This window comes from Podarcis raffonei, chromosome Z (assembly GCF_027172205.1).
Source record: "Podarcis raffonei isolate rPodRaf1 chromosome Z, rPodRaf1.pri, whole genome shotgun sequence".
NCBI classification, from domain to species: Eukaryota; Metazoa; Chordata; class Lepidosauria; order Squamata; family Lacertidae; genus Podarcis; species Podarcis raffonei.
Window position 1 is genome coordinate 44357762 of NC_070621.1, and position 11282 is coordinate 44369043.

General features: G+C 46.3%; 1 protein-coding gene across 2 annotated transcripts; it reads right to left on the minus strand.

Annotated features, from left to right (window-relative positions):
- Positions 1 to 764: 764 nt before the first annotated feature.
- Positions 765 to 5379, minus strand: SLITRK2 (SLIT and NTRK like family member 2). Of its 2 annotated transcripts, XM_053373949.1 has the most exons (3): positions 5273 to 5373; positions 4486 to 4714; positions 765 to 3468 (listed from the first exon to the last, which is right to left on the minus strand). In XM_053373949.1, exon 3 carries the CDS (start codon positions 3423 to 3425, stop codon positions 852 to 854), a length of 2574 nt encoding a protein of 857 aa, XP_053229924.1. In that variant the 5' UTR covers positions 3426 to 3468; positions 4486 to 4714; positions 5273 to 5373; the 3' UTR covers positions 765 to 851. The 2 variants fall into 2 exon arrangements, with proteins under 2 accessions (XP_053229924.1, XP_053229923.1); XM_053373948.1 differs by lacking the exon at positions 4486 to 4714 and having other exon boundaries at positions 5273 to 5379.
- Between the last annotated feature and the right edge of the window lie 5903 nt (positions 5380 to 11282).

Here is an 11282-nt window from a genome sequence, read left to right on the forward strand (position 1 = left end):
AAAGCCTTTGAACTAGAATCACTTAACAAAGACGGGCTGATTTTTGCTGTCAGTGAAACAGCAGCCCCTTTCAGCTGAATGCAGCCGACAAGTAAGAGATCTATTTTTTACATTTCCTTCTTTTTAAAATAATTTCAAAAAGAAAAAATTACACAACACATTAAAATAGATTCAGGTTTCTCAAAGCTAAGCGCAACACTTAAGTAATAAGGTACTTAAAGTGCAAAGGCACTTTAATGCCAAAAAGGGAAAGGAAAAAAGAAGTGACGCCCTGTGGCTGCACTTGGTAATTGAAAGAGCTGTACTGACAATATTATTTACAAAAAGGGGGGGGGGGAGAAGAAACGGTCTAAGTCTGGGGAGGAGAGAATTTTTGGAGAATATCTATTCCCTTTCAAGTGTATGGGAGGGGGGAAACTTCCCCCCAGCATCCTTTCACTGTCCTATGTCCCCACCCCCACCCCGGAAAGAAATGTAGGCAAAACTGCTCCAGTAAAAACATTAAGGTTCAGCCTCAGTTCCCAAAGGGCTGAGGGATGGGATGTGGAGAAATCCAAGCAATAACTTAAACGGGACATAGCAGAAAAAGAAAAGCACCCATCATAGCCCTGGCGTTGTAGAAGGGTTGTTTGAGAATTTAAAATCTGGCAACTCTTGAGGATTTGACACATTGCCTTGGTCTGTCAAGTTCGGAATTGGGTTAGTGTTTCCTTCCTTCCTTCTTCCTTCCTTCCTTCCTTCCTTCCTTCCTTCCTTCCTTTCTTTCATTTCTTTCTTCCTCTTTTTTAAAAAAAGACTTCTCCCCCAGCAAATGAATCCTCAGCCCAGCTTTCCCCAACCCTGGCTCCACTTCACAGCTGACTTATGGCAGTTTGTTTCTCCAGAACTTCGAGGTAGTCTGGTTCAGTCTGTAGTTTCTCTTGCAATAAAGGAAGTTCAGGTTTGGATTGCTCTGAAAAATATTTCCGGGGAGTCCCGTACAAAACTGTTTTATTTATCCTGTCCTGGTTTTGTCGCCTTGACTCATAGGAAGGTGTGAACTGTCTTTTGGGGAGGGTGCAAAAGTTATAATGGACCAGGCTTCCACTGGGCAGCTCCTTGACCCTCTCCACTATGTTTTGATACAGCAGCTCTGGTTCCCTTGAAAAGCCCTGTTTCTCCAGCATTTCTGCTGCAGTGATTGTAAATGCTAGGCTGGCAGAGTCCTCTTTCTTAGGCTCGAGATTACTGTAGCTGTACTCATGGAGATTCCTATAGTAAGCCACTGGGTCTCCTTCTTTCTGCATGTAGATGGGGTTCTGGCACATCTGGCCAACAGGAGGTGGGATATAATTATATACATGCCCTTCTGCTTTATCGTGCACCTCGCTATTGTAGCACCCATACTGCAACTGGAAGGAGCTTACGTCAAGATTGTTGGCACTGCTGGGAACGCTTGGCATACTCTTGCGACGTTTGAGAACAAAGACAAACAGACCAGCCCCGAAACAGACAGACAAAATAAACACGACCAGAAGGCCCAAAATTAAGACAGAAAGAGGGACTTCAGTACGTATTTCTGGATAGGAGCTGGGAAAAATACTGAAGGCCTGTGGTATGTCTGTGTTCAGATTTGGCAACAGAAAAGAAGAATCTAACAGATTGGGGTTCTCAGGGCAGATGGCCTCCTTGCTCAAGGTCTTGAGATGTGCTCCAGCATGCTTGGTTGGAGAGTCACAGATGACTTCATTAATAACAACAGGGGTCCCCAGCTGCTGGTTGTTTTGCTCTGTGACTCTTTCAATCCAGTTCCTCAGCCCCATGATGTCACAGGTACAATCCCAAGGGTTTTCTTGGAGGTCAATCTGAATCAGAGCTGAAAGCTGGTCAAGGACCCCTCGCACTGGCAAGTATGAGAAATGGTTGTTCCTCAGGTTGAGTCTGGTCAGGGTTGTGCCCCCAAACACATTGTCAGGCAGGGACCTCAGCAGATTGTTGTTCAGAAATAACAGGTGAAGGTTCCCCAGGGCATCAAAGGTACGTGGCAGGATATCCTTGATAACGTTATACTCTAAATAGAGGTACTGCAGGCTATACAGCCCTTCAAACATGGAAGGGTACAGGATCTCAAGGTAATTACCATTGAGATAGAGTCGGCGTAAACTGGTGAGGTTAGAGAAGGCACCTTCTTGAATCACTGCAATCCTGTTGTTTCCCAAATGCAACAAATCCAATGAGCTGTATTCCAAGAGATCTGTTTTGTAGACAGTTTGCAAGTAATTACTTGTGAGATAGAGTTTCTTTGGACTGCTGGGCCTTGGGTGGAGATCAGAGATGTTGCCAATTTTTTTCTCTTGGCAGTTGACATTCAACCCACTGTCAGAACTTTGAGAAGTGCAGACGCAGCCATTTGGGCAAGTGAGTGGCACAGGGGACTTGGTCTGGTAAACCATGATAGGCCCAAAGATCTGCCTGTCTTTAGACACTGTGACCCGTGGAGTCGGGCGATTCCTTGTTTTGGGTGGGCGACTGGATTTCGGGGCTCTGGTGGCACCAACGGCAGAATTAGTTGTTGGGGGAAATCTCTGGGCATGTGTGTCAGAGTGGGAGGAATGCTTCTCCTTCTGGTTAGAGTCACCTGCACTTTTTCGTGGGCAAAGATCCTGCCTTGTGAGTTGGGTGACATCTTTGCCATGCAACCGGAATGGGGTTTCACAGACTATCTCCCCTACAAAGACAGTGATGGTGTCCAGCCAAGCCTTGAGAGGCAGGAGGTCACAGGTACAGTTCCATGGATTCTCCTCCAGCTGGATTTCCATGATGCCTCCAATGTGTTCCAGGACTCCAGCAAATGGCATCATCTTCAGCCTGTTCCCTCTGAGGTCCAAATGAGTTAGCAGGACAAAACGGAATACGTTGCTGGGCAGTGACAATAAGAGGTTGTCATTCAGGATCAAGACTTTCAGTTTGTTGAGCTTGCTGAAAGCCCCAGCCTCGATGGCGCTGATGTAGTTGTAGTCAGCCTGAAGGTACTCCAGGCTCTCCAAGCCTAGGAAAGTGTCCTCTCGTAGGGTTTCCAGCTTGTTGTTGTTGAGGTGTAGCCTCTTAAGGGTCCGAAGGCCTACAAAGGCCCCAGCTCGGATCTCCTGCATGTCGTTGTTGCCCAGGTGCAGGGTCACCGCGTTGGAGTAGTTGACAAACTCATTTGGGTAGAGGCGAGTGAAGGCATTGCCATTGAGGAAGAGCTGGCAGATCTTGGATGGTGGCGGCACGAGGAGGCTGACGGTCGTAAATCCCTTGTTTTCGCAATTAATGTTCAGCACGTTCTCCTTCTCCTCGCAAGGGCAGCGGCTCTTGCTGCAAATGTCTTTGGCAGGCTTGCGGCTCTCTGTCGGCCAGATCCCAGCCACTGTGAAGACACTGAGCAGCCAAGCACCCTTCAGCATCTTTATGCTCCGTCCAGCCCAGCTTCTGCGCGGACAGGCAAACCTGGAGGGAAGTGTGGAGGGAGGAAATCAGAACCCTGGTTAAACAACAACAACACTGGCAATGGCCAGCTGGCAAGGTAGAAAATTCAACAGCTCTGTGTGCTAAACCTGGCATGCATTTCAGGGCCTCCTTTCAACAAGAGGGCCCCTGCCACCTTTCACATGTCCCCTGCCATCTTCTTGGTTCCTGACTCTCATCACCTTGATTCCACAGGCTTACAGTCTGTTCCCTCTATTATTTGGTCTTCTTTACCAAGCTTTCCTGTTCTCTGCCAGCTCTGCCCACCACCCCTGAACTCCTGGGAAGGGGATCAGAAAGATGTGGGAAGCATTAGCTTGCTAACAGCCCCATGTCCTACTTAACTCTAGCATCCCTGCTCTCCACCCTCCATCAGCCAGGTTGTATTATTATAGCAATACTTCCTGACCTGACAGTTCTCTGGAGTTCCTTTCTGCTTTTCCTCTTTCACCCTCCCCTGAAAATCCATGCACTCCCCACCCCTCCCTTGCCACTTTTGTCCAAGGCAGGAGTTGCGCTCATCCCCCACAGCTTTACCCAGCTAGCCCTGCCTGCTTCTTTCCGCCTCCCACATTTTCACAGCAATCAAAAGCTCTCAGTGCTGTGGAGTAGACTCTCAGCCCCATAATTTCCATCCCGATCACTCGCTACCAATCCCATCAACTCATCAAGAGCTGTAACCAACGCCTTGGTTGGGTCCTGTCATCTTCCAGAAGAGCAGGAAAAATTAATCAGAGAAAATAAATCTTGCCTCTTTCTTTCTTTCGATCTGTCTGTCTCACTCTTCTTTCCTCCTCCTTCTTCTTTGTATATAATTCAATTACTTCCTAGTTTACCCAATAGGAAGGTTGGAAGGAGGTACGTGAGTGTAATGGAATTGATGTTCCCCCCACAAACACTTTAAAAAATGTTCTATGAACCTTGCAGACCCAGGAACCTTTTGTTCTTAACTCTCTCCCTCCAAAATTTCAATAGGATTTCAGCACAGCCTTAAATTACCTGACATAGATGGTTATTGGGGGTGAGAACTGAAGTCCACTCCACTTCTCTCACCACATGTTTGATGACTGTAGACCTTGCTGCTGTAAACCTTTTGACCTTCTTTGCTCTCTTCACTCAATCTTTTCTAAAACCTATTCCAGCATTATTATTTTTGCACCTCTAGTTCAGGGAAGGGAAAATCCAAAGGAAGCATCATATCCTCTTCCACCTCTTCAATAAATAAATACTGTAATTGTTTAAAGAAAATCAGACATCTGAGAATCCCGACAAAATCTAAGCATTTGAGAACTCTGCACCCCTAAACTCTCCTCCCCCACTTTCTGTACAATTGAAGCATCCTCACACCATGGGGGAAGGAGAAAGCTGAAGGGACCAAAGTCTGCTCCAGACACCCAAAACTGAACTCTCCCCCCCTCCCCGTGCCTCTCCCCTCCAAAATCATTTGTCCTCCTGAACTCTCCAGTGCCCTGCGCTTCCTTTGAACCACTGCCTGGCTACTCTTCCGCAGAGAAAACAGGGGTTGTGGGGAGATCAAATACGACTTGAGACCCCTTCCACCGCCCCACATCTCCCTCAGATCCCTTGTCCTTCTCCACTTATGTTGGTTTTCGCAAGGTCAGGAATACTACAGAAATAATACACCGCCACCCCCAAAAAATCCCCTCTCCTAAAAAAAAACCCTCTAGCAGCTTCGGGTGAAAAGAGCCGAGGCGGAAGCGGGTTGGGGGGGGGTGTTGAAGGAGGCAGGCATGCTGGCGCCAGAGCCAAGGGCTGCGGTACTCACTCATCAGGAGGAGCGGAGCCTGCCCTCCTTCGCCTCTTCGCGCAGCCACGACGCCTTCAGCATCCTCGCCTGGGAGCCGGAGGAAGCGATAAGAGCGCCTCGCAAGAAGGTAAGGAAGGACCACAGACGGGATGTGTTTTTTCCCCCCCTCCTCTGTGACTCTCTCTCCGGGGGATGCTCAGCGGGACCTTTGCAAAGCTTAGCCTTCTGAATCGACTGCTGGGATAGGCAAGGCTGGGAGGAAACGGTAGACGAGGCGTGGGCAACCGGGAGAAGCAGGCAGCAGCGCTCGCTTCTCGTTCTCCAGCTCCGACGGCTGCCAAAGCACTTTGAATGGGCAGCCTTTTGGCAGGCTCGCCTTGGACCGAGCTGGGGGCTGACGTCACGCGCGGGGATGGTGTTGCTGGGGCAGCCGGGGAAACACGGGGCGGAGACTCTTTTTTTGTTTGTTTGGTTAAAAATATATTAATAATAAAAATAAAGGCTAGATTCCCCGTCCCCCCCCCTCCTGTCGCTCTTCCAGACTGGCACAAACGACTGAGCTCTTCCAAGGGTCCAGGGTCTCCTTCACTCCTATGGACCATCATACGCGCGCACTCACCCTCCTCCGGGAAGGGAGGAGAAAGGCAATGAAAGCGAATTATGGTCTATGAGCGTGACGGAGGAAGAACCCCACCACCCGCCCCAACTCCACTTCTGTGCTGTTGGCAGAATTCGATCGCGGCTCTTCAAAGAGCCTAAAGAATCGCTCCGCTGGATCAGATCAAAGGGACAGATCTCTCCCCCCCACAATAGCCAACCAGATAGTAACGACAAGGAGCTGTCTTATACTGAATCAGAGCATTAGTCCATCTAGCTCGGCATCGCCCCCACTAAAACCAAGTTCTCCAGGGTTTCAGGCGGGGGGCCTCTTCTCCGCAGCCCTACCAGGCGATGCTGAGACCTTCTCTGGGGACCGAGCCTGGGACTTTCCTGCATTGCAGGCGGTTGGACTAGATGACCCTTGGGTCCCTTCCAACTCTACAATCCTACAATTCTATGATTCTCCATTCAAAACAGATGCTCTACTACTTTGAGCTATCACTCCTTCCCTCCAGCAAGCCCACAAGCAGGGTGTGAATGCAGTAGCTGCTGCCCCTCAGCTCCTGGGACTCAGTGGTACCGCTGCCAATGAATCTAAAGTCTCCATTAAGTATGGTGGTAAATGGTTACTGGCCGAGGTCTATCTTCCATGTGTCTGTCCAATGTCCCTTTAAAGGCCTCTACACCAGTGCCTAGCCATCACAACATCTTGGCAAATTCCATAAATGAACTATGCTGCATCGTGGGTGTAAGTCCTTACATTTTTCTAGCCTGAAACTATTGACTATCCATTTTATTGCTACACCATGCTACCTCCTCCTTCATCCTTCCATTATTGTCAGTCTCTTATTTCTCTTTCCCACTTATTTTCCATCTTCAGTCTCCCACACACACACACACACCTTACCATTGTCAACATTCTCCTGCTGTTGACTAGAAGAGATCAGTATGAATGGGCTATCACAGATCTCTTCCTTTGCAGAAAGAGTTTTCCTTTCAACTCCCATCATCCCAAATGCTGTTTGATTGAGTCAGTTCACACATAAATCATTTATCCATTCATTCGGAAGAATCATATCCCACCTTTTGGCCTAAAGAACCACTGGGAAGCTTACAACAGTTTGAAATAGTGTATGTGTGCACAACACATACATAATCCATACAACCTAGCACCAGCTAGCCCTTTGACTGATTGATGGGGCAGAACATTACAAGCAGTGTTTTTTCCCCCTTTAAACACACACACACAAACACACACACAATGTTTAGAGGTACTCTCATTTTCCCACTCAAATTGAAATACTGCCCCTCAATGAGGCCAAACTTAGATTCACAAAATGCTTAGGGGTATGCATACCCCTGCGTTCCCCCAGAAAAAAAGCACTGATTACAAGTGTAGAGAATCAAGGGCTGTGGATGTGCTTCACCAACAGCTAAAGGCAGGACTGGGAAATATCCTTGTCTGAAATCCTGGAGAGCTGCTGATAGTCAGTGTAAATGATACTGATGGTCTGACTTAGTATATGGCAGCTTCCTATGTTCCATCTGGGAATACCATAGCTCAGGAGCACAACATCTGCTTTGCATGAAGAAGAATCCAGATTCAGCAAGTCTACATAGGGCCGAAAGAGAATTGTGCCTCAAATCCTTGAGAACTGCTGCCAGTTAGTGAGGGCAGCACTGAGCTAGATAGACCAATGGTCTGGCTCAGCACACAGCATTGAAATATTTTGCTATGTATGTGCAGCCCCAAATCTTCTAGATATGGACTGTGTCACTGACCTTTTGTAGTACTTGATGCATCATTAACAGTTTGAGTGCTTACTTAGCATCACTCTGTGCCCTGGATGTTTTTCATGGCCAATGCACACATCATGGTATGCCGTACATTATGAAAAACACCAAAAATATTTAGTGTACACTAAATAAGGCAAACAGAAAACATTTCTCTTACACAGAGAAATGCCCCTCTCTGCCAAGTGCACATTTGGTGGCACACCTAGGTTGAGTGAATTGAAGCAGTCCTTAGATACCCAAAATGAAGCCAAATCCACCACAAACAGAGATGCTGCCTGAAAACCTAGATTAATTCTACTGGTGATTTCCATTAATTGAATCCAGTGCTCTTTTCTTTTTTCTTTAAGAAAAAAAGGGTGCCAGTACTCTGGTACATTGTGAAGCTGTTAAAGTAAGTGCCACACTTTTAACATTTATTTTCTTTTGTAGGGGAGTACTGCATACCCCTCAGTACCCCTAGAAAAAAAGCACTGACTGCATCTAAGGGATATAAATATGATCTCGGTGCAACACTACAATACATAAAACACTGGAAATCTTCAAGCACCATCTGAAACCATTCTCATCTCACCAAACATTAGGTGGTTCCTTACACACTGCTTCTGGGAAGGTGTGTGTGTGTGTGTGTGTGTGTGTGTGTGTGTGTGTGATTTTGAATTGCTGCCTTTCTATATATTAGTATGATTCTAAAGGCTGTTGTAAGTCACCCAAATCCCTGCTAAATCAGTCCAGAAACTGATTTTCAACAGTGATTATTCAGATGTTATTTGGGCTGCTCTGGCTAATGTAACCTGTGTATCTTACACTAGTGTGGCTTTGGTAAAGCTCTGTGCATTTTAAAGTTCCATTAGAACTGGAGTTGTAATTCCTCTGATGCACTATTAAAGCATATCAGTACACAGACAATAGAAAATTCTTCATATGACATGGTCCTAAGTCCAAGGTGTGACGATGGTCACTTGCTTAGCTGGCATTAACAAAGAGCACTAGACAAATTCTAGATGGGTTGGCTATGTGGAACGTTAACATACAGGGGCAATATACCAGGGAATAATACCAGATGATGAAAGCATACCCTGCTTGCAAGTTCACCAAAACACCAAGCTGACCGCTGTGAGCAGTGGCAGATTAAGGGCAGCACAACCAGTTCCACCACACTGGGCTCCAAGCCTAGTGGGGCGCTGCAGGGTATCACAACTATGACATAGTAAATTGAGCAGAACAGAAGGCAAGAGGTTGGGGGGGGGTACCAAAGTTTGGCCTTTCACTAGGGCATTTCTGAAGGCAAGTGAAGCTTGAGGAACACAGTCTCGGTCTGCAATGCTATGGCGTCCTAGGAGGCCATTCCCACTGAGCTCAGCTATGACTTCTGCTCTCACTGCAGCAAATATCTGTGAAGTCAAAAGACAAGAGGTGGAAGAGGACCATACTTGTACCTGCTGCCTGCTGCCAGCATGTGAGAGATGCTCACAGTTAGGAAAGTTCACATAACTTCATATTTGTTCATCTAGCCCAGAGTGGGGAATCTATTCAGTTGGAGAGCTGCATTCCTTTCTGGACAATCTTCCAATGGCCACATGTCCATGGTGGATAAGGCCAGAGGCAAAAGTGAGCAGAGGAACAAATGAAAATTTCACCTTTCTGCTTTAGACTAGTTTCCACAGACACTCATGCACCCCACTCTGTTATCCGTTCAGACAAGCAACAGTCAGTATCAGAGTTCAAGGGCACATTCCATTCAGGCAAAAATACAGAGTGTAAAGCATGGACCCGGGAGGGTCTGGGGGGGTATTAAAAGGGTCAGATGAAGAGGTATGGTGGGCCATATTCCTACCTCAGGTCTAAGGTTCAAGCTAAATATTGTCAACTCTGGCACATACTGGCTCTACAGGCATAGGACTTTCTCATTACCCTTATTCTTTTTACCTGGAGATGTCAGTGACTGAACCTGGGATCTTTTGCATGCAGAAACAAAAACACCATGTACTCTACCACTGATCTATGATTCATCCCTCTTCAGTTAGGCAAGAGGACATGTCTGTTAAAACTGTTTAATAAGGAGTTTAATATTTTCATCTTTCATGTATGTTAGTTCACTATTCTGTCCAACAGCAGCCCTATATGATGATCCTTTCCCACCACAATTAAGATGCAGAGTTGACAGGCTGGCCTATGCAAAGAATTCCCTACACAGGTTAGACTTGAGATGGGGCAATCAAATGCAAAGGAGCACCTGAACAGGCAGCTGCCCTGTACTTAGGGCACTGAGCCTCGGAACAATGCAATATTTGTTTGTATGGAGAAACTCCATGTCCCTGAGGGCCCCGTGAGGACTTCTGCACTCCTTGTACAGCAATGGTATTGAAGAGAGAATCACTTAGTTTTTCTCCTCAATCTCACATTCCTTCCATGCAGCTGTTGAGAGTCCATGTTCTCTTTTGCTTCAGTTCGTGTAAAATACAATGGAATGGGATCTCATCTAAGATAAGTAGTCTAAATTAATCATTTTTCTTTACCCTTTCACAGTAAACTTTGACTGCTGGGACATTGCATTTAAAGTGTTCATAGCCAAGGGCACCCAGAGATGTTTTGGGCTTTAAGGAACTTGAATGCTTAAAATAGCATTGGACAGAGTTTCTGGGCCATATGTGTGCTTTAGTCATGTGGCAGGGAGGGTGCAGATTGATCCCTATATTGCCCTGTGGAATATTTTAACAGCCTTCTCCACTGGATCAACTGATGGAAAAAAACCAGTTTACTTATTGAAAATGCACAAGGATGAACTGTAACCTGCTTCATTGGACCATAGAGAACTTCTGAGCCTTGGCATTCTCTCACTGCAGCTTAAGCAGCTGACAGACCCAGCAGGTTCTCTTAGGGCTCTGAAACCTGCTGTCTAGCCAGTGATCTTTCACAACATAAAAAAGCACAGAAAGAAAAGAAATGCTGGTGGTGGGTTGGTGGGAGAGCTTGGTTCTGCATCTTTTCATTGGATACAACAATTGGTCCAGAATCCTATTTTGGCTCCATTTTGAATGTTGCAATGAGAACTGTGTGGGGGAGCAAATGTGTGCACAGATGGAAAACATAGTGCAATTTGAAAGTGCCAACTTCCGGCCAATATTCATTTTGGATTCCCCATCCCAACCCTATTCAAATGCTTGCTTGAACTTTTTAAAATATGCTTGTATTGGAGTTTCCACATGCAAATCATAGACTCAGTGAATATAAGGGTGAAACACTGCTTTTGCTTCTTACGTTGTTCTGTTGTTTAATTGATAACTATCTAGCAAAGGGCCTTAGACTGGAAGAATACTATAGGAAACTGCCTTATCCAGAATCAAGCCATAGGTCCATCTATCTCAATCTGGTCTACAGAGGAAGTTGGTGACTCTCTTGGGAACATATATAAGAAACCAGCTAGAGCAGATATTATTATTATTAATAATAATAATTTATTTATACCCTGTCCATCTGGCTGAATTTCCCCAGCCACTCTGGGTGGCTAGATAGACTGCTGATGGGGGGCATTTGGCTAACAACCATTTAAACATCTGCATTGGCTGCTTCTCGACTATTGAGCCTGGTTCAAGGTCCTTGTATTAATTTACAAAGCCCTGAACTGCTTAGG

Coding starts and splice junctions, on each gene's coding strand:
- SLITRK2 (XM_053373948.1), bottom strand. CDS start 3,425: ATGCTGAAGGGTGCTTGGCTGCTCAGTGTCTTCACAGTGGCTGGGATC.